The sequence below is a fragment of the Paecilomyces variotii genome (genome assembly GCF_004022145.1).
Source record: "Paecilomyces variotii strain CBS 101075 chromosome Unknown C8Q69scaffold_7, whole genome shotgun sequence".
Taxonomy (NCBI): domain Eukaryota; kingdom Fungi; phylum Ascomycota; class Eurotiomycetes; order Eurotiales; family Thermoascaceae; genus Paecilomyces; species Paecilomyces variotii.
This window is the reverse complement of record NW_021167146.1, coordinates 902,425-924,379: the sequence shown is the minus strand read 5'-3', so window position 1 is coordinate 924,379 and position 21,955 is coordinate 902,425. Positions and strand designations below refer to the sequence as shown.

Genomic DNA, 21,955 nt, shown 5'->3' with positions numbered 1-21,955 from the left:
TCTAGCATACTTACCTAGGTACCTAGGTAGGTAGTTCTAAGCAGTAGCGCCTTTTTTACAGCTTTAGCTTTAGCACGGGCCGCCGTAGGAATCGTTATAACTAACTAATATGACTAAGTAAGCGAATCCTGTCTGATCTGGAGATTACAATTAGTTAGTTATAGGGCGTGATAAGCCTATATTCTTCCTCATTCCTTGATTCTAACCATAATTCCTATTCCGATTTACATTTCTTGCACATCTGAATCCCATCCCCCAAAGAACTCATATCACAACCATCACCATGCCAGGCTCAATCATGGAAAACACCGACGCGCCAATCGCTCCGCCCACCACACACATCCAGAATGCCCCGCGCCTACAACCCCGCCACGCGACACTGAACAAGAACAACCAAAACACCCCCATCACATTGTATCCGATCTCCAGCGGTGCAAGCAGTCTCCCTGAGGGTCTAGTCGAGTTCCTATGGCGGGAATTCAATGCGGAGATCGAGCGGGGATCTACGTATCCGATGGATAGGACGTTCTCGCTAGAGAAATTTGCGGAGTATTGGTTTGGGACGTTTGCGGTTGTAGTGCTGATGGGTGAAGAGGAGGAGATTAAGGATGACGGGAGGGATTGGGAGAGGGAGTGTTTGGGGACGTTTTATATTAAACCGAATTATCCTGGTGGGTTTTTTATCTACTCTTATCTGATTTGACTGTTTTGTGCTTTTGGGATTCTGTTAGATGATAGGGTTTGATTAGAATGGGGTTAGGATCGGAGAGTCATGGACTAATGAATATGCAATGGTTTATTATTTAGGTCGTTGTTCACATGTTTGCAATGGCGGGTTCATCACCACGACTGCTGCACGGGGTAAAGGCGTAGGTTCTGTGATGGGAGAGACGTATTTGGAATATGCACCGAAGTTGGTAAGTAGGGAATGAATCAGTCCTGATGATGCGATTTTATAGATTTCTTCCTTCCCATTTTGCGGTGTGTAGAGAGAAGAAACCTAGTCTAAGTAGAAACTAGGGCTATCGATACTCCGTCTTCAATCTCGTCTTCGCCAATAATCCCGCTTCTATCAGGATCTGGGAGAAGCTGGGCTTCAATGTCATCGGTCGTGTACCTGGTGCTGCGCAGTTGGCCAACAGTGAGGAACCGGTAGATGCGCTGATTTTCGGGCGGGATTTAGTATGATGCATGTATATATTTAGTCTAGACAACTCTTTTGCAATGTTTGCCCGGTGTTGATGGGTAGGGTACTGCGACGACCTTGAGCTTTCAGTCATAGTACAGTACATATGTACTGTATCTTCGGGTTACGTTTGGATATAGTTGGAAGAGGTATACCATGTGGAGTTATCCAGCATAAACATCGGGTATCGATTAGTATTTGCATCTGGGCTGGGTCACGGTGGCATCGCGTCAGGGAGCATATGCGAAACACGACGAAATGCCCAGACGCTATTCGACAGAAATTGGGAAATAGATGAAACCATCGTATACTCCTATTTCTTCCCGGTGGCGAAAAAATCAAGGTCTTCCCGGTGAGCGATCCCCCTTGGGTATGATGATCTGGCAATCATCCTCAAGAGCTGCCCAACCAGCGGAGCCACAATTTTAAATTGTAACTTGCATCCCTAGGGCCTAGCGGTACATACTGCACGGACGGTGCTAGTCGACCACTCATCTTGATATCGCAAAGCGCGGATATTTAACTTCAGTCTCACCAGTGTCATCACGCACCGAGAGACGAGATCGCGATATTGATGATAGATATGCGCGTCGTCCACTGGGCGGCCATGCCAGAGGAAACAATACCAACGGTCCACGTCAGACTGAAAGGGCGCGAACAAGATGGACCATCGTTGGGCGAACCAATAAGATATTGCGCATGAAGAATCACTCGAAATAGAGTAGTTGTACTAAGATGACGACTAAGTTAGATCCATGATCCATCATCCTCTATGAAAGAGCTCAGGACACTCCATCTTTGTTCCTGACCCACTGGCGCATTGCCAGCTTTTTTGTATCCACCCAGATTCAAGGCCAGAAGGGAAGTCATGTCCGTGAAGTACATATTTAGTTATGCGACGCACTGTGGCTCAAGGGGTCGAGGCCGTGACGGTTTGAAGGACCGTCGATTCTGATAAGACGAATGCGATGTGAACCCTGAAACTATGCAAGACCGTTCATGGCATTCGGGCCGTCAGCAAGTATTCTTCGGCGGCTAGTTGAAACCCCGACACGGGAACATAGGACGGTATTGCCGATCTGACTGCTTCATCCGGCCCGTAGAATAGTCTAACGAAGACATCGGAGACCAGGGATTATTGTGCAGAGGTCGGTGGTCACACAGCAGATCAACCATTTATTATGATTATTATGTTTGTCGCAGAAAGGATTGGAGCAATAAACTTCTGACCTGGCTAAAGGGCTGTTCCCGATTAGCGTGCTGACAACGATCCACCGAGTTACGCAAGCTGGATGCGACAGGGGCGCAGTCGAGCATTGATGGTGAAGACGAGATAACGCTAAAGGTCTAGAATCTCTAGAGCATCGTTAGTCAGGATATCTATCTTGCTTTTTTTCTGCGCCGGCAAAAGGGCTCTGATCCGGGCTGTTCTTGTTGCCAACTTTTCCCCCACGCGAGAGACTGAACCAGAGAGGACATTTACATGATTTAGGTTGTGCTAAAGGAACTTACAAGAAGTGGCGGTGGGCTTCCAGTTCGTCCGAGCTTTGGATGCCGAATAGGGATGCAGCGTGTGTTTCTCCAGTTCCCCCGGTGTTCCGGAAGAAGAGTCGAGCCTCGAAAGTCTCTCCATAATAATTCTTAGATAAATTGTTAGTTCAACCCGCAAACCCACGTTTCCGTCATGACGTTAGTGAGTAGCAGAAAGGGGATATTTTCGGGTTATGTGAGCCGCCAGGTTCGCATAAAACAGAATCGTGCCACCCCCGCCGTCGTGATGTCTGGCCACCTGCTGTTCTTTTCTTTAGTATAACAGAGCGATGTTGATCCTACCCTCTCTCTCTGTCCCTCTCCACCTGAGACTAGAGTAGGCCAAAGTTTATCTCCTCTGGATCTGGAGGAGAAGAGGTTCCAGACCTGACGGGAATATTCGACCGGGTCATCACCGTTTCCCCCGCTCGTCCTAGCAGACAGCGAGAGTACGTTCTCTCTTTGCTTTGGACGACATCCGTACTCGATGAACTGATCGTCCGCTTGTCAAGACCTCGCTCGCCCAATATCTCCGCCAGAGGGAGACCCCGCTAAACAGATTCACAGAAAAATCGGCATATCTGATGTACCCGGTACATACCGCAGACGTTGTACGACTCGTCGACTGGGAGTTGAACGGTTGATCTGCCCACTATGTCAGACGAGCCTACGGAACAGGACCTCAAGAGAACCCCGTCGACGCTATCGTCTCGTACAGCTGGGTCGCCGCAGCAGGAGATAAACCATGAAGTGAACCAGGGGTTAGAGCAGGAACCAAAAGATGAACTACACCACGGATCAGATCAACATGAGACGTCGCATCGTCCCACCCACATCGATCTGGGAGCAACCTATCCCCCGACGCACATCGATCTGGAGCCATCGTATCCTCCGACACACATAGATCTCGAGGCAGCACATGCTCCCGCGCATATCGATCTGGAGGCATCGCAAACCCCCGCGCACCTCGATCTGGATCGAGCGGAGACGGCAAGAGACGATCAGCATTCCGAATCCAACCAACAGGGCCGTATGGTTTCGAAGGTCGCGTCCGGCATAGACAAGGCACGGCATATCTTGTCAAAGTTGGGACGTCCGGAGGACCACGGCGATGCCCTGATCCCACCGGTCACGGCCGCTGAGTTCGTCAAGGACGGAGACGCCAATGCCAAAGGCGGAGAGACGAAAGCAGGACGAAAGCTGAGGTTCGACCCGTCCCTGGAAGCGCACCAGCTAGTGAGAGGGTTCTCGGGTCGAGACCGTCTGCGAAGACGAAGTTTCAAACCACAGACGCCCATCATGTCGGGGGACGCTACGCCCGTGGGATCGGATACGGAATCAGAGTACTCTCGTGGAGTGCATGCTGGCATCCTTTCGCAGCTCCTCAAACTCCAGCAACGACAGCAAAAATATGATACTTCACAACCTCCCTCGCCCAATGCCCGTACTCCCAGTGAGTTCCCTGACGGTGGTGACTATTTCACACCCCCTTCTGGCCTCTCCACGGGCCACACGACCCCCAAGCGGGAAAAGATCAAATGGTACAAAAAGGAGGGGAGTCGTTCTGCCGTCTCTCTGATCGAAGCGGGCCTGCATCTGGGTGCGTCTGGCGCTCCCCATCACTCCACCGAAGGGAGAGCAGCGACAGCCCGGTATCGCGGCCATCGGAGGTCTGCGAGTAAACCGCGCATGGATGACGAAGCGCAGATCGCTATCTATATCGCCCAGATCATCACTCGTCAGAAGTATCTGATCAAGCTCTGTCGCTGCTTGATGAAATTCGGTGCACCCAGTCACCGGCTGGAGGAGTACATGCAGATGACGGCCAAGGCTCTCGATCTCAGCGCGCAGTTTCTGTACCTACCCAACTTCATGATCATGTCCTTCGACGATGTCTCCACGCGAACAACGGAGGTCAAGATGGTGCGAGTGGCACAAGGAGTCGACCTGGCGCGTCTGGATGACACGCAGGATGTCTACAAGAACGTCATCCATGACAAGATCAGCGTGGAAGAGGCCATTGAGCATCTGGACGAGATCATGACGCGGCCAGACAAGTTCCCCACCTGGATTCTAGTTATCGTCTACGGACTTGCAAGTGTCGCGGTCGGTCCGTTCGCTTTCGAGGCTCGTCCGATTGACATGCCCATTATCTTCATTCTTGGCTGCCTGCTCGGCCTCATGAAGCTGGTCTTTGCGCCTCGATCGAGTCTCTATTCAAACGTGTTCGAAGTGTTCGCCTCCGTCATTACTTCGTTCCTCTCCCGTGCTTTCGGAAGCATTCGTAACGGCGTGGTAGATGGCAAACAGCAGTATCTGTTCTGCTTCTCTTCCATGGCACAGTCCTCGATCGCTCTGATCCTGCCTGGTTTCCTGGTACTTAGCAGCAGTTTAGAGCTACAGTCCCATCAGATCATCGCAGGTTCCATTCGTATGGTCTACTCGATCATTTACTCCCTTTTCCTGGGTTACGGAATCACAGTGGGCACCACCATCTACGGTCTGATGGATTCCCTCGCCAATCCTAATACCAGCTGTTCGGGCGCTCCGATCGGGAATGAATACGTCCAGCGGTTCCCGTTCGTCGCGCTCTATGTCGTCTTCCTTTGTATCATCAACCAAGGGAAATGGAAAGACTTGCCTATCATGATTATTGTTGCCGTGTCTGGTTACGTCGTCAGCTACTTTAGCAACAAAAAACTGAACTCGAACCCAGAGCTTTCGAATACTCTTAGCGCTCTGGCTGTTGGCATCCTCGGGAATCTTTATAGTCGAGTATGGCACGGCCACGCTGCCACTGCTATCATGCCGGCCATCTTCGTGCTGGTTCCTTCTGGTCTGGCGTCGTCCGGTTCTCTGATCGCCGGTGTGCAGTCCGCTGCAGAGCTGCGCAGCAATATCACCGGCAACGCATCAGCACTCAGCAATACTTCCACCAACTCTGACAACAGTACTGTCTGGGATATTGGATACGGCATGATCCAAGTCGCCGTCGGTATCACCGTCGGATTGTTCCTGGCTGCCCTTGTCGTTTACCCAACCGGCAAGCGACGAAGCGGACTTTTTAGCTTCTAGGATTTCTTTTTTTCTTCTTCTTATCTTATTTTATTTCAATTTTGATTCCCCATCTGCAGGCATGGATTTACGGCGAATGCACGTTGCATGGAGTTTTGCAGGCGTAAAATGTGCACCAAAAATATCACGATGTCTATACCTCGTTTTTCTCTCTGGATTTTTGCTTCAATAAATGATTGATGGTTTTTGATACATAGTGCTTTTATTATCATGTTTATATTATTTTTCTCGAATATGGGACGTGTGGGATGGCACACGAAAACATTGGCTTTGCCTTTAACGCCGTTGATGATCATGATTGTGGCTTACTATAGATGGTGCATCTTGCATTATCGGATTCTAATACAAGACTTAGGTTCAACAATACATACTTTAGTAGTTACATGCTCATGTGTTTAACCTTCTACTGTAACCAGACCGCCTACATGGCTTCTACGTATTTCGGTGGCGTAGCATGAACTTGCCAAGAAGACATCCGATGTAGTTCCCAAGATCATCTTGATCTGTGCGATATCGATATAGTGTCAATGGAGTATTTCATTGGATACGCCGATCTCGGCTTGTTTTGTCAATATGAATAGTACGCCCAGTCTATGTAACTCTTCCTATCCACTTGGCATCCCAAGATGAAATTGAATTCTGCCAAGCAACTAATTACCAAGGACGACTGGTGCCTGGCGCTAAGGGACTGGGGCCCAGGCAACATTGCCCTGGCAGCCTAAAATTTGAGATAATTGGGATATCTACAGTATTATAAAAAGGACGACAAAGGGCACCTATTTGTTTTCTCCCGTTCAGAAAGCAATTGCAATTCAATCAATACTCACAAGATGGCAACAACCATGTCTCATTTTCGGGAGCCTGAATCCATACATCATGAAGCGACCATACCGCCGTCTAAATATACACGCTTCCACCTCCCGGGGTTTACACTTCCTGTGGATTGGAAACCTCATGGTTCAAGGACAGAATATGGATACCTGGACCGTAAGAGACATATACACGGTCCGGAAGGATATGGGGAAGAATTGTTCCCAACAGCGTTGGATGAGAGTGATCATCACAGTGGTTATGCATCGTATGGGTCCTATTTCTTTTGTCCATTCCTTAAACTTTAAACTTTGATGAAGCCTACAAATGGACCATGGATTGGGCTGCTGACACTGGCCAACAGGTACAGACTGATCACGCTTCGTGAATTGACTATGCTCCAAATCATGAACCAGATTACGGATAAGCCGAATTGGGATGAAAAGGTGTGATCCTTTGCTGCCATATATTCGTTGAATGCTTCTGTGTCAGAGTCTAACTTGTGTCCCAGGTCTTTGACGAGGATATCGTCAGCCGCTGGAGAGAGGAAGTGCGCCGGGGGAGTGATGTGACTGATCGCATGATGGACTACGTGATCGCAGAGCTGCGACATAACGTCAAGAGCTTTCGAGAGACTGGTCTAGTGAGTGTCTACGATGGTGGTGTGGTCAAATCGGACTCTGCAGTGACAGAGTCTACCCGCCTCGCCCTGAAAGAAGCGGTTCGGCCTCTGGAGGATGTCCCCGAGAAAGATTATCATCCCGGAAGCGAGGAGAAGGTACTCGACCTAGTCCATCCATCCCTATTCCCACTGGTATATGGTCGCAGCCGCATCCTACGGGATGAGGTGATCGATCTCGACAACTGTTTATCACACACCGGAAGGGGTGAAGTGCTGCCAGTCCCTGAATACCATGATCCTGCTCCTCGCAGCACACGCCCGTATGGCATGGCACATACCACGAAACTATATAGTGACCGGTTTCAGTGGCTCCCTTGTGATGTTCAACTCACCGGTGAATCCGACTGCAAGATCACGAGCTACATTAACAATTTGCATCCTATCAAGCATAAAGCGCTATATCCCATCATTGAGGATATCATCGCTCGCGCGATTCCCTTGTGGAACCTGACTGTTACTCCCTTGGACCGCCGTCTTCGCTTCAAAGCAAGGCATCGGCGCATCAAGTACAAAAAGGCGCAGTATGAAAAGTTGCCTGAGGATGAGCGGCCACAGCAAAGAGAGGATGAACCTGATGATGACTTCTGGGAACGAGAATCACAATGGGAAGCCAATAACAGAGTTGTCATTCTCCCGGAACCGGAGGAATTTGTGCCTCACGATTTCCCTAAAGTGGACATTCGAGAGCTGGCAAAAGAGAGAGGATTGCAGGTAATCGTGAAACTAGCCAACGTCGAACTTACTCCCGAGAAACCAGAGTACGACGGAGGTTCATGGCATGTGGAAGGCCAGATGGTACGTTGTCATATTGTTCCTTCTCTTCCCTGCGTGCATGTTGGCCCATCTTTCTTGAAAGACTGACTGGAAGAATCAGAACGAGCATATCTGCGCCACCGCTCTGTACTACTATGACAGCGAGAACATCACGGAGAGCAGACTCGCCTTCCGTCAAGAGTCCTCTCACGACGCCCTCGACTTCAGTTATCCGCAAGATCAGCACGACTGGCTCGAGGCCGTCTTCGGCTGTGAACAGCATGGACCTCAAGTGCAGGAGGTTGGGGATGTCCTCTGCAGGCAGGGTCGTCTGCTCACGTTCCCTAATACCCTTCAACACCGTGTCGCCCCCTTTAAATTGGCGGACCCGACCAAACCAGGCCATCGCAAGATCCTCGCGCTCTTCCTCGTCGATCCCCACATCCGCATCATCTCTACAGCCAATATTCCCCCACAGCGTCGCGACTGGTGGGTGGAAGAGTTCCACGCGCAGGATCCATTGCATCGCCTTCCACCGGAGCTGACGATGAATGTTATGGAACAAATTGACTTTCCCATGCGCATGGAGGAGGCGAAGGAGTTGCGGCTAGAGCTGATGGATGAGCGGAGAGTGTCTGCTGCCGAGCAGACGGATATGTTCCATTCGAATAGATTTTCGCTGTGTGAGCATTGATATGGAATGTTGGAGAGGCGTATACTCTGTTAGGTGGGGATGCATATTTCATGCTCGTTGTAAGTATCATAGTTATATATGCAATATGTATGTACTGTACATTGGTAATGCATCAAGGCTCTTTATCATCTTTTTATTCTAGAATCCTTCAAGGATCACCTACAAAAGTAAAATTAGCTTTGATACTGGGCTATGAATAATATTAGAATGAACATCGTCAATCGTTTCGCAGTGGAGATTAACACAACCCCCTTTATCTAGATCTATCTACACCATCCTATCCTCCCATTAAGTACCCGATAAAATAACTTCCTCCTCACCAACATCCAACACTCTAACCTCACACCTTCCCCTATCTTTCTCTCCACAACCACAACCACAACCCGCTTTCTCCAACGCCCTCCTCACCTCCTCGATATCATTCCTCTCCGTCCGTAACAACTTCACTCCACAACCCCGATTATCCTTCTCTTCATCATGCGCACCTATCCAATATCGTGCCTTGAGGGCGCAAGCGATCTCGACGCCCCCGCCCTTGGCACCAGCGGTGATCGTCCCGCCCAGGTACCACGGGTTATGGGATCGGTTGAGAGAATGAAGAAGTAGAGTAAGAGGGAGGAAGCCATTAGGAGAGAGATGATGCGTGATATATGGCTGTAGGTCTGGATTCAAGGGTACACCATGGGGTGTATATAGGATTGCTATTTGGGAAGTGGATATTGAGTCCTCTTCCTCCTCCTCGTCTCTGGGAGGGTGAGGGTTAGGAGAAAGAAGAGGCTGAGATTGTGTCTGCGCCTCGGTGGCTTTTTCTAAAGGCATCAAGGAACTTGAAGCAGTCGTGTTGATTGTCGTTGGTGTGAAAATGGCCGGTGGATTCGAGTCGAATGTCGATGCAGATAGAGGCGTTTCCGGCGGCGTAGGTGGGAGGAGAAGGTCTGGGACTTGGAGAGGTTCGGTTCGTTGTTGTTGTTGTAGTTGTTTGGGATCGATTTTATTGTCGTTCTTAGTTTCTGTTTCCGACAGACGAGATGTCGATGATGATGAAGCCCTCAAGACCTTGACTTCTTTTATCCTCGCAGCGATATTCCTCATAGATGTAGATAACCTCCTCATCAATAATACTGGGCTCACAATCCGCTCCAACACCCTTCCCTGCATCTCAGACTCAACTACCTCATTCACAACCATTCCCGCTTTCTTCTCACTGCTACTCCCATCCCTCCTCCTCCTTTTCTCAGCCGTCGGCGCCCGATAAGTAATCCCAATCGCATTATGCACCCCCATAGCATAATTCCTCGCCGGTATAAACGCCACCGTAACCTCCCCTTCCTCCCCCTCTGACCCCAGGGCCGGAATCCCAAATCTCAAAACACTCTCGTCACCCCCTCCTTTCTTCTTCTCAGAACAATGACCATGACTATGACTATGCCTATATTTCCTCAAAGCCACGATCCGCTCCGTTCTCTCAAAATGATTATACCCCCGAATCGTCCTCGCGGCAGCGGGCTCCGCAACAATGACGGCTTTCGTATCTCGGGGTAATTGTCGTAGAGTCGCTTCGTGGCAGTGATCGCGCTTATTTTGAGATATAATGACGAGATCGGGCTCCGGAAGGGCGGAGAGGTGGGTTATACATGATGGGGTGGTGTGGTGGGATAGGGCGAACCAGGAGCGGCCGATGATGGAGGGGCCGGTGAGCCAGGGGTCGAGTAGGATGGTGTATGGTTTTGGGTTTGGTTTTGGTTGTTGGTGGTGTTGGTGGTTTGGAGGGAAGGGGGTCTGGTCTGAATTAGGATGATGATGATTGGGAGGGGAGAATGATAGGAGGAAACTGGTGTCTGCGTTGAGGTGTTTGATTGTTAATGACATTTGGGGTTTTGGTTTCGGAGGTTGAGAAAGAGAAGGGTGATTCAGGTCAATTAATTCCGAATCGAAGAACGGAAGCTATAAGTAATACCAGAGAGAGTTGATCGGGGGGAGGGGGGGTAGTGTACTTAATGATATTGATATGTTATTTCCTCTCCCCTCTCCAGACACAGCCGTTTTTACGCACTGGAGAGGGGGGACAAAACTAAAAGTATAAACAGAAAGATACTATAGCCAAGCCAACCAAACCAGATCTTACCCCAATAATAGCTTTCTGAGCTGCTGATGGCAAGGGAGGTCGAGGTCGATGTTTCAGGAGTCCACCATTTGAAACACCTTGGGATGGGAATAGATACTTATGGCCACCACTAGTTACGGTGTAACTACTAACTACTACCTACCTAACGCTATAGTTACTCGTAAATACCCCTCCTGTCCAACATACGGAAAAGAAAAGAATGATCCGCAGCGGAGAACAAACGTTTGTGTTTCGTATTCAATTTATGTCGATCGGGTGGAAGTTACGATAGAGTCTGGGCCTGGCAGAGATGAAACGTTCATTGTTCAGTAGAGATGAACCGAATCGAAATATCGATGATCATGACGTTTTGTTGAAACGTCGATAAGGCATTGTTGGATTCTTCTTTCGTTTCACACCAGTCTAACTAACTAGTTAGTCTAGATAGATAAGTTTCTGACTTGTGAACTACTGCAGCTGCGATAATCCGAAATGTCCGGACTCCGCGGGTTAAGTATAGTCCAGGAAGATGATCTGTCTTCGGACGATTCGGATGCTATCTACTGCTGGTCATGAATCAATCGTAGTTTCATGCATAACAGTTGTCATAATTCTTCCTTTGGTTAACCGCGCGGTCAAAGATCTACATATTAATATTAATACTGGTTGGTATATCTATATCATCATGTTGACGCAATAGAACCGTATTCGAACCAGTGTTAATGCTAATATAGTAAAACTCAATTGGTATAAAACATAGACTATAGACTACCGGAACAAGCCAACAGTGAGCAAGCCAAGGGTCCGAGCGTATGAAATGAAGCGACCTCGACTCGACTATTGACCTGGAGATAAGAGGTAGAGCAAACTGATCCAACCTAGTCACAAGAGAACAAGCTCCGGCTAACAAGCAGACGGGTGCGCAGGGGGAATCGAAATGCAGAACCAAAATGACGATGAGTAGCAGGAGGGTGGAGTCAAAACAGTAGAGTACGATTTGGTGAACCAGTAGCTGCCCGGATGAAGAAAGAGACAAGCAATGGTATCTGTGATATCAACTAGATTCCGCTCTCAGGATATCCTGACAAGTAGTAGTACACACACGACTCAAGTCGAGAAAAGCCCCCAGATGATCCCAAATCGAGGAAAATCATCAAGTAGTGGCCGTATTACAAGCAACTATTCAGAGCCGAAAATATCAAGAAGTCTCCCTTAACCGGAGCGCAGTAACGCCGGCCATGGAAGAGCAATGAGCCTGTCATTGGAGAATTTAACGAATTAAGAAAAAGAAGAAGTTGAGATCTGATCCGATTATCTCCATGGGGGTCTTTCGGTAAGTTTGTTGCGAGCACTAGCGGCGCTCTCTCTCCCAGAGCGGAATTTGGGAAGTGGAATCCCGCTGAGTCGTCTGCTATGACCCAGCGAAGTTTCAGGCCGTTGCGTCTTGGCCCGATCCTCGACAGGTGATGACCTCGTGATAGATATCCCAGCATAGCTCTGCCTATTTCTCGGACCAGTCGGCAAACCTGGCGCAGACTGCTTTCGGAGTTTGCTGTATGGCGGGGGATCGAGAATTGAGCGAGAGAACGTGGGAGAGTTAACGCGGTTCGGAGTCGGAGATGCTAGACGGCTCATGGCACGACTTGAGGACCTCATACCTGGAGGGGCTGGAGATCTAGACGCTTCACGGCTGAGAGGGCTAGGTGTGGGAATATTAGACCTGGAATTGCGGTTCTGAGTGCGAGAAGGAGGTCTGTAAGAATGGCCAACTTTGAGGTCGTTTGTATTCGTACTGCTGTTCCAACGCGGTCGGTTGTCTGGAGTCTTTGACGGAGCAGTTGAAGTACGCGAGGCCGGTCTCGGAGTGAATGAGGAGGTGCTCGTCTGGCTGCGGGTTGGCGAGGTGAGAGAGCCTGAGAAGGAAGCTCGAGGAATAGACGATCTGCGTCCTGCAGAGAGAGTTGATGCTGCCTGCGGAATGCCCGAGTAGCGCTTCCTGTTTGTGCTTGCAACTGAGCTGCCGCGTCTGCTGGAGTTACCGATGTTTGGTGTTGAGCTGCCCTTGCGACCGTTGCCATTCGAGAGCACAACGGAAGATGCAGGGGAGCTCCCAGGTGTGTCAACGACGCTGCCAGTGGCAGGGCTGTCCATAGTAATGATGCTTGATATCGAGTCTCGCAGCTGCTGGGTTTTGCTGAAGTCAATGTCGTCTAGCAAACCGTCCATGACCTTGATACTGGCGTTCAGGGCGTCCACGCGGGATCTCATTTCATGAAGCAACCTCAAGATCTCGCCGTTGACAGTAATTCTGTCATTAACACCCTTCTCGATGATAGAAATTACCCTTTCAATTGCTGGTCCGTAGTGGATCTTCTTGGCCTCAAAACTCTCTATCCGCTTCGCCAGCGTAGCGTGGTTGTTGAACTGAGCACCTGTATCCAGCGCCTCCTGGAGCTTTCCAATGCTCCTCTCTACCGATTCACACATTGTCCGTGCTTGTCGGCCAGCGTTTCGGAAAACTAGGACCCATCGGTCTTCATCTAGTTCCTTGCGCAGAACCTCAGCATCGTTTTCGAGTTTCTTGTAAGCATTCTCTAGCTTTTCCCTCCTCACTTCAAGATCTCGGCAGGCAGAAGGGAAGATCTTCTCTGCTCGCGATTGGAACATGGAAAGCCGCATTGGCAGGAAGTCCAGGGACGCTCTCAACGGCTGCAAGCGGGCGAATAAACCCAGCAAGGCAGAATCATCCGGACCAGTCGTACGCGCTGGGGGTTGGGAGGAAGGCGTTGAATAGTTCTGAGCCAGACTGAATCTCTTATTCGGGGTGCTTGTCGTTGGAGGAGTCTCCTCGATAATAGTCTCGAGTTCACTGATGTCCACCCCGTTGTTGTCCTCAGCCTCTTCATCGTCTTCGAACATGGACAGATGTCTCTTCTCCTCGAGCTCGAAAATCACCCGACCGAGGTCTTCGACTTCAAGGCCGACATCTCCCAGGACAACGCCCCATAGTTCTTCCCATTCCATAGCCAACTCGACCTGCTCCTTGACTCCTTTTAGATGAGATCGAATGCGTGACCACTTCCCCAGGATATGCTCCATCTGCGCCACGATAGTCTTCAGCACATCGCCAGTGACGGTCTTAATGTCATCTCGTAATTGTACTTGTTCTATCGCCGTAACATACACATCGACCAGTCCTTCGAATTTCGTGATCGCTCGATCGACGTCGTCAAGACCCTCGCGTCCGCCAGCAGCAGCCCACTCGACATCGTCCTCCGCGTCTAACCCTGACAGGACATCTGATGCCTTGTTGATCCAGGTCGATATCTGTTGAGCAGCCCCATTGAGCGCTCTGACAGCAGCAGAGGCATCGGGTATCGAGAAGATTCTCCCTTCCAACGATGACGGCTCCGGCAGATTGATCGACGTCAGCTGAGACAGCTGGCTGCTGAAAGACGCGCGGGAGAACGAGTATATCGACTCCGTGCGATGTAGGCCGTGGGAGTTGAAGTAAGATTGCGCAGTCGAGGAGGACGACGGGGTCGAAGGAGTCCGGGGTGAGTCTTTTGGGGGAGGGGGTGGCCGTTCATCATTCTGCGTACTGCTCTTGAGATACTTCTCGAGATCAGTCTCTCCAAAAGAAACCTCAGTTTCTCCAGGCTCTGCGGATGGGGTCTGGGGCGCCTGCGCCGGTTCAGCGACGGACATGTCTGCCTCTGCTGCCGTATCGTTGTCCTCCCAGTTTGTCCGGATGTTTTCAGCGAAGGGACCGTCCGAGGCTGGCTCAGCAGCCACGGCGGGCGTCGCGTCTGGCGTAGCCTGGTCCGTCGTGTCTGTAGTAATTTCGATAACCGCGTCGGCTGGCGATGGGATTGGGCTGAGCTGCGCGTCCTGATCTTGTTGCCAGGTTCTCCCCCGCGGTTCTGGCTGACTGTGTTGGCTTGTTCCTCTCTTCACATCTGACAGTTCATGTCCACCACTCCACGCGCGGCCACGCCTTTGTATTCTGATAGATAGATCCTGATGAGCCTTTTCGAGCTCGCGGAGATGCTCTTGGGAAAGCTTGCCGACCTGGTTCTTGCTACGGTTGAGCTCCTGGGCCGTTTTCGTCGAGCCGTCTAACAGCTTCACTCGGGCAGCAAGGCCAGGCGATAGGCGACGGAGGAAGGATGGACGCGGAGGTGGCGGCAGACTCTTGTCATCGACGTGTTTCTCTTGATCGTCAGGCTGGCTTCTCAGGCTGCGAAACGATGCCTTAGACTTGATCCTCTGGGGAAAGGAGGTGCTAGACGGGGATACAGGCGGCGCCGCGGCCGAGGAATGCGAGTCCGACGGCGATGCTGGGTCGGTCAACGACTCTGGGGCGGTACTCGAGGATGTCGTCACAGCAGGAATGATCGCGGACATGAGTACGGTCGCTGAGGTGTCTGTGCTGGCCTGGGAGCGCGAATGCATAATCCAGAGGTCGGAGAGATCGAACAACGGCGAGGAGGCTCTCCTGGTTGGGCTCAGGCCGGGGCGCAGACGCGCAGGGGCGATCACTGAGGCCGGCGTTCTCGCTACTACATCCACCAGCCCAGCCTCGGGGAACTGGAGCTGCTCGACGACCGTCTGGACGATGCGCAACGGGCTCTGGGCCGCTGTTATACCTCCGCGATAGCTGATGAGTCCTTGCGGTACGCGGGGAAGAAGCGGAGGAGAGCCGCGAACCATGGCGGCATCGCCAGTCGACTTGATCGCAGCAGAAAGCTGCCCCGGCCAGCGGGGAGGATCCTGTCCGTTGCGATGGAAAAAGGAATCAAAGATCATCGCAGTTCTTTGTGTGTCTCCTTCATCGTCTTTTCTTTTCTGCTGCTCCCTGCCTACATCCTACTCTATATGTACTGTATAACGGGACCCTACAACCATGGCACTCGGAGTATAACTATGCCAGCAAGGCGACATTATTACTCACAAGACCGGAACAGAAAGGAAAGAACGAGGAAAGAATACAAGAACTGTCGACGATTACTGCCGCAGTCTGAGATTTAATCCAATTAACCGCGTCCACAGATGCAGGGCGATCGTTGATCATCTCGGCGGGTTTCTTCCGGACAGATAGATACAAAAAAACAGCGTAAACTATATTGTTTACTGTACCTGAGTGGGAGTAAGAAGAAAAACGGGCCCTTTAGGCAGCTAACAGCCTCAAATTAAAAATAAAAAAGGCAGAATGGTGGCAGGTTGTTGTTATTATGATGATGAATAATAAGGGTATCTAGTTTAGGGGACAGAAACCAAAACACACCAAGACACGAGACCACAGACTACTACGTGGTTCCAATCATCTCGTCCAGTCGTTAAAAACCCCATCGCCTGCATTCCAACAGGCGAATCTATGTGGCTTCAGCGGTCCAACTCCTCCGTTTGCGGCGATGGCAGTGCCTCCGTGGAGGCTTTGGCCTCGTCATTCCAATCTCGCATCAGCTCCTCGCGCACTCCCTTGCACCAGGCTAAGATTGCCGCGTCGAACTGTTTCCACGCCTCGTCACTCGAGCCGTAGACCACGCCCAAGACATCCATCTCCAGCTTGATCTCCCACCGGATCTCTGCGGCTTTGATCCAATATCGTAGATTCTCCGCGCGGCGGTACGGCTTGCCGATATCCTCGTGGAAGCTCTTGATCTGGCCGAATGGCCGCTTGGACTTCTTCACAGCCTGGTTGTGCATCTGAATGAGATCACGCCCATCACGTAGACGCTCAAGCATCGCGCTGGGTAATGATCCTTCTTGTGCTGGGTGCCACTGCGGCAGCGGTGGCTCCGGATTAGCTAGAGATCGCAGGAATGACTCTTCGCGTTCACGCTCCCTTCCTGTCCAGTCTCCCCGGACCCAGATCCAGTTCGCGCGCTCTTCCGCTTCGAGTTTCTCCAATCTGCGCTCCTCATCGAGCATAGAGCAGACGCCGGCCATCCAGCTTAGGATAGTTAATTTTTCGTCGTCCTTCAAGCCCTTGGCAAAGTTACGCGAAGCAAACCGCTTCATAACATCGAGAACGCCCAGAAGTTCCTCTCGGATATGCTTTTCACTCTTGATGGCGGCAAGACGCTCTGGGCGTTCATGGGCAGTGTAATATATCCTCGCCGCGCGAATGGCCAGCGTAACCACGTCCAAGATGCTCATTCCTTGGACCCCGCGCCATCCCTGGGGCGTGGTAGGCTCTGAAGTCTTCCCCTCGGGGTCTGGAGTCAAGCTGTCTCTGGTCCTCTGTGGCCGGGGAGAGGATGTGTTGTTCTCCATGTTTTCGATGCTCTTTTCGACTTGTTCCAGCGCATCCACCAGATCTTTCCGGAGGGCCATGAGATCGGGCGGTGGTGGCGTATGGTACGTTTTCACGCTATATGTGCTCACCGTGGGAGGCAGCATTATATCGTCATGCTCATCGTACCCCTCTGTCGGTTCTATCAACTCGTCCATCGGGCTATCCACCATTTCCTCGCCGTAGTCGGGCTGTGATGTCAGCAGCAGCTTGGGTATGTCCTTCGCATCCTTCTTTTTCTTCCACTCCTTGGCCATCTGAGCTCCCTTCCCGTCGAGTAGCCCCGTCCGGGCAAAGTAGTACTGTAGATGGGCGATACTCCCTAGACTCATGACGCTCTCTCTGCGAATCGCAGACTCTGAGAACTCAGCGCCCTGGGGCCGGATGTAGCCTCGTCTCCGGCCTGAGGCCGTCGAGATGGTTGAGATGATGGATGACCTGGCATCTCCGGAGTTGGCGGAAAAGCTGGACAAGGAGGATAGAGTCGAGAAGGTCCGGTCGGGCGACGGACAGGAAGAAATAGCAGGTACCGGAGAGAGTGATGGCGAAGGTGACGAGGCACGAGCCTCTGGGGGAGGAGTGGTCGCGGTCTCAACGTGCTCTCTCATCATCATCATAGCTCTCTCTTGGGTGAACGAGCGGGGACCCTAGCAGGGAAGATCTTGCAATTTTCGGGACTTGAACTTTTTGGCAATCAACAAAGACAGTTCCAACCTATCTAGGCGTATTTCCGGTTTAAAGAGAAACAAGGGAAAGATGGCGCGAGCGAGTTATTATTCGACTGGGTGTAGATTAGGTGGACTCGCTGTTCACAGGTCTAGTGAGCGCGATCCACGCATCCTTCGGGTCCTTTGAAAGAAAGAGTGCCACGGGCGTTTTTTGGCCGTTTGGTGTCAGTTGAAAGGGGGCTTATTTGCGATGGCTTCCGGGGCCACTGCAGGGGCTTTTCCACTTAAGGGGGAGGAGGGGGTTGAGGCTCGAGAGCTAGCGGAGATTGCTTGATCGTTAGTTTAGGGACAAAATGACGGTGCAATTTCCGTGAGCAGTAGGAGTTGAATAATGATGATAATCATCAATCAAAATAAAATATATAGATAGATAGATAGAATCAGTTCTTTTAATCTGTCCTTTGTTTAAGTATATATATATATGACTGACGATGCGTATACACTTGTTTGCGACGTTGTCTGTCTGGAATCCAGCATCACCCAGCAACCGTGCCTCGGGTTCAGATTTGGAATCCTTCGTCGTTCTTCTGGCGCTGTTGGCATTTAACCTGTTCCGTGTTAGCGTTGAGCTTCTGCCAACGCGTCCCACGTTTCTGTGTTCTTTCGCCTGTTCTTTCGGCTTGTGCGAGAACCATTATCATTTATTAATAATGTTCGATATAGAGAGACCCTTAGGCTTGCAAGGGCTCGGGAAGGGCGGCAATGTCACGTGCTACGCCCGGCAATCCACGATTTTATGCCACGTCTTACTATTATTATTATTATTGTACATATCTAACTAGTTGTATTCTGTAGTTTATTAATGTATTATCATGGAATGGTAGTTAACTAGTACCCACATGCCGTTAGTTAATAATATCCGAAAAATCGTTATTATTAGTTACAGGAATCAGGATAGAAAGATCTCCTTGATCTACGAAAGTTCTAATAATCTACTCTACGCCAAAAAGAAGCCGGAGCTCCACTCGACCGCGTCAAACGAGGCTATCTATCTAAATTATTACGCTACACTCCCGGGAGCTATTGTAAATCCTCCCGGGCCGCCGGGTCCTCCATATATGGACTAGGTATGTATGTATGTGACTTATCGCTTCGGTACGGACCGGCAGTGTCAAGTTCCTATGGCAGGTAGAACCGTAGAAGACTAGAAGTATGGTACGTACGTACTGCGGACAACGAGTGGGACAAGGAGTCCACTTATTATTATTTCACTACAAGTAAGTTAGTATGTACATATGTATTTTTGGATTTTATCCTTTTTTATCTGTGGCCAATGGTGAATACTGCATTTCTCAACTTAGGTCGGATACGCTCCCCGCTTATGGAGACCATCGATAAGGTAAATACTCTACTACCTATGGTGTGCTTTGTATTCTTGTTGTAATCTGACACAGGGACCTCTCGAAAGACTGCATGGCGCTAAGTGGGATCTCTCTCTTGGGATTGATGCTCCGTATATTACTGAGATGGGTAGGTGGGCTATTCTATTAAAGTAACTGGGGAAAGATAGAATAAAAAAGAAGAGTGAAGGCTGTGATTTGGTTCGTTTTGTCGTCTGCTAAATGTGTCAACGCAGACCCGCGTAGCTGTGGTGGTTTCTGGTCCAAGTCTAGTCTAAAAAGCAATGACCTTGTATGGTAAGATACATAGAGGAGAGAAGAAAAGAGAGAAGAAAAGAGTTGAAAGACGATGCTTAATGTTTGATGACAACAACGGACAGACAATTTCTAATTGATACATAAGAGAATAGCAAGGAATACTCTAATCAGTATGCCAGTCGCTGCAAAGACAAATAATAGGCAAAATAAGCAGAACATCAACACTTATATGAATAATATATTTTCAATCCTCATCTTCTTTCAGTCTAGATCACCTCTTCTCTCTCCCAGCCAGTGGATCTCACTATATCCGTCCCCTTGCTGGGATGGGGCGTGTTGTTGTCCTTGTACTTCGCCACGTACGGATTCGGGTCCTTATTCGGGTCCAGGTTGCCCAGCGTGTGGTTCACCTCGCGATGCTTGGCCTCGTCTGCACGCACGTACAGGATCAGGTCGGCCATCGTGTGGTGACCCTCCGGCATGTTCCAGTACTTGATAGCGATCTCGGGTGCCGGCATCGTCTTCCACTTGGGCAGCTTGCCGGCTTCGATCTCCTGGATGGCCCGTGTGTAAGTGATGACGGCCTCTTCCTCGAGGTAGCCGACGAAGCGGTGGCAGGTGCGTGGAGAGATGAGGTACGAGAGGAAGAAGCCGTTGAAGAAGACACCCTGGGCGCCGAGGACCATGAGACGCATGAACCAGCCGGGTTCGGCCAGCTTCATGAACGAAAGCAAGTGCATGCGTTCATTGTATGCTTCTTCCAGAAGGGTTTCGATCCTGTATATACCCAAAATAAGTTAGTTCGGTTTCATTTCTTTTCTTCCGTCGTACTTGTTTCGAAAGATTGAACGGGAATATAACCACTCACCATCCGTTATCTCTCTTCATTCTCCGTAAACTTCTCAGATGCCGCAACATCCCTCCCACCATACCCGGTACGCCGGCCACACTCTCCAGGAAAATAAACCGAACGAGCCACTTCCGCTCGTCCATGATGAATCGGCGGGGGAGCTTGTGCTCCTGTCCCTCCGGTGGGTGCCGATATCCGGTTACGTAGTCCATCCCCCACCGCAACAGTCGCACTGTACCCAGCGCTACCCAGTCAGACCAGTTCTTTGCTTCACGATGGGCGATTTTGATGTCTCGCATTTGTTGATAGGTGAACCTGTTGGGGAGCAAAGGGCCATCAGTGTCAGTGAAACTATTTTCAAGTATGTACATAGTCACGTGTAGAACAGAACTGTGAAAGATAGGGAATGGGAGCAAGGATACTTACACAGGATGAGTCCATGATGATTCTAGATCGGCGATATGATCTGTCTCTGGAGGAGGGAAGAACTGCTTGATCTGTGTCCGGGGCGTGGTTGAGAAGACCCGCTTGTTGTCTGTCCGCTGCTGCTGGGATTTGGCGTAGTTGCTGTTCTGAAGGAAGAAACTGCCGGATCGGAGTCCAGAGGTGCAAGCAGCGTTTGAGTAGCATCTGAGCGCTGTAAGACGAAGGCCCTTTCTGGGTAGTATCGAGGCAACCCGTACGGGTGCCGTTGCCGTTGTCGAGTACATGTGGAATGGTCGTATGTATATATCAAGAATAGATTCTCCGTATGATCAGATATATGTATGATTGACCTCGTTGAAGGATGTAATAGTAGGGTCAGTGTAGATCGTATCAGGATCTTGATCCCATATGTATTGGTTGATGGATGATGATATATATACACCAAGTGAAGTATACCGTTGGCAGTATGAAGGGACTATATATATACACCCAGCGGACACGTCAAATCCAGATAGGCAGATGCCAAACAAGAAAAAGGAAAAGGAGGCGAACCAAAGCATGACCCTCAAGGCTTTTCTTAGAACGTCAACATGTTTGGACGATCTGTTCCCGGTGGCCCCTCCATTCCCGATATCCCATCTGAAGCTTGCCTGATCGGTGAGTAAGAAGATATCAAGGACTTCCCGTACCTGGCGTCGGAAATCGGAAGCCAAGGACCCCTCCCGTTGTTCTGGAACACTGGATCCTCCCAACCGGCTCGCCGAAGAGTCTGTGATGCCAGCCCTAGACTACCGTTCTCTTAGTTATTTCAAGGGTATTTCGGAGTGATACTACTCGTTTTGTCGGTCGATTTTGGCCGGGAAGCCGGCCGTTCCGTTACATATGTAACTCCTCGCTGCAGATCCACCTGCTCGCAGTTGAACCACCTCGAAATCCCTCTCCATTATCTGACAGCCGCGCTGGATTTCCATCCTGAAGTCAGCGAAGAAACACGGTGGTCACGGCGTTACCGTAATTTTGAAAAGGTAGCCTCCCATATGACCATCGGGTGTTTACGGGATGGCGATTCCAGTGACTCAGACAGCCTACGGGATCGCCCGAGGTCAGTAGCAAAGCACGCAAAGCAAAGCCCAGGCGGCTCCGTGGCTACTCGAATATTGCTCACCTGAATGCCGTGCCCGTATTTCGGTTTCTGTGAAGGTCCCCGATTTGTTCCTCTAC

The 21,955-nt window shown here is 50.4% G+C and overlaps 6 protein-coding genes across 6 annotated transcripts; 3 read left to right on the top strand and 3 right to left on the bottom strand.

Moving 5' to 3' along the window:
* Positions 1-283: 283 nt before the first annotated feature.
* On the top strand, positions 284-1,188 carry C8Q69DRAFT_507959 (putative GNAT family acetyltransferase; the record flags this gene model as incomplete). The annotated part of the gene is made up of 3 exons (XM_028632937.1): positions 284-671; positions 808-917; positions 1,021-1,188. The coding sequence occupies 3 exons, from the start codon at positions 284-286 to the stop codon at positions 1,186-1,188; spliced, it is 666 nt and encodes a 221-aa protein (XP_028484237.1).
* A 2,560-nt stretch (positions 1,189-3,748) lies between these two features.
* C8Q69DRAFT_403656 (putative pheromone-regulated membrane protein) lies at positions 3,749-5,791 on the top strand (the record flags this gene model as incomplete). The annotated part of the gene is made up of 1 exon (XM_028628009.1): positions 3,749-5,791. One exon carries the CDS (start codon positions 3,749-3,751, stop codon positions 5,789-5,791), a length of 2,043 nt encoding a protein of 680 aa, XP_028484236.1.
* Positions 5,792-6,518: 727 nt separating this feature from the next.
* Positions 6,519-8,923, top strand: C8Q69DRAFT_419311 (hypothetical protein). Its single transcript, XM_028628373.1, has 4 exons — positions 6,519-6,869; positions 6,966-7,047; positions 7,113-8,078; positions 8,158-8,923. Exons 1-4 carry the CDS (start codon positions 6,622-6,624, stop codon positions 8,728-8,730), a joined length of 1,869 nt encoding a protein of 622 aa, XP_028484235.1. The 5' UTR covers positions 6,519-6,621; the 3' UTR covers positions 8,731-8,923.
* A 22-nt stretch (positions 8,924-8,945) lies between these two features.
* C8Q69DRAFT_470711 (hypothetical protein) lies at positions 8,946-10,938 on the bottom strand. Its single transcript, XM_028630859.1, has one exon. It carries the CDS (start codon positions 10,597-10,599, stop codon positions 9,019-9,021), a length of 1,581 nt encoding a protein of 526 aa, XP_028484234.1. The 5' UTR covers positions 10,600-10,938; the 3' UTR covers positions 8,946-9,018.
* A 1,207-nt stretch (positions 10,939-12,145) lies between these two features.
* C8Q69DRAFT_487226 (hypothetical protein) lies at positions 12,146-18,632 on the bottom strand (the record flags this gene model as incomplete). Its single annotated transcript, XM_028631970.1, has 11 exons — positions 12,146-12,456; positions 12,493-12,524; positions 12,555-12,568; positions 12,605-12,651; positions 12,682-13,123; positions 13,154-13,279; positions 13,310-13,414; positions 13,448-14,397; positions 14,437-15,266; positions 16,233-17,700; positions 18,611-18,632. The coding sequence occupies 11 exons, from the start codon at positions 18,630-18,632 to the stop codon at positions 12,146-12,148; spliced, it is 4,347 nt and encodes a 1,448-aa protein (XP_028484233.1).
* A 1,092-nt stretch (positions 18,633-19,724) lies between these two features.
* On the bottom strand, positions 19,725-21,018 carry C8Q69DRAFT_507953 (putative alternative oxidase AlxA; the record flags this gene model as incomplete). Its single annotated transcript, XM_028632936.1, has 3 exons — positions 19,725-20,235; positions 20,327-20,659; positions 20,735-21,018. The coding sequence occupies 3 exons, from the start codon at positions 21,016-21,018 to the stop codon at positions 19,725-19,727; spliced, it is 1,128 nt and encodes a 375-aa protein (XP_028484232.1).
* Positions 21,019-21,955: the final 937 nt, after the last annotated feature.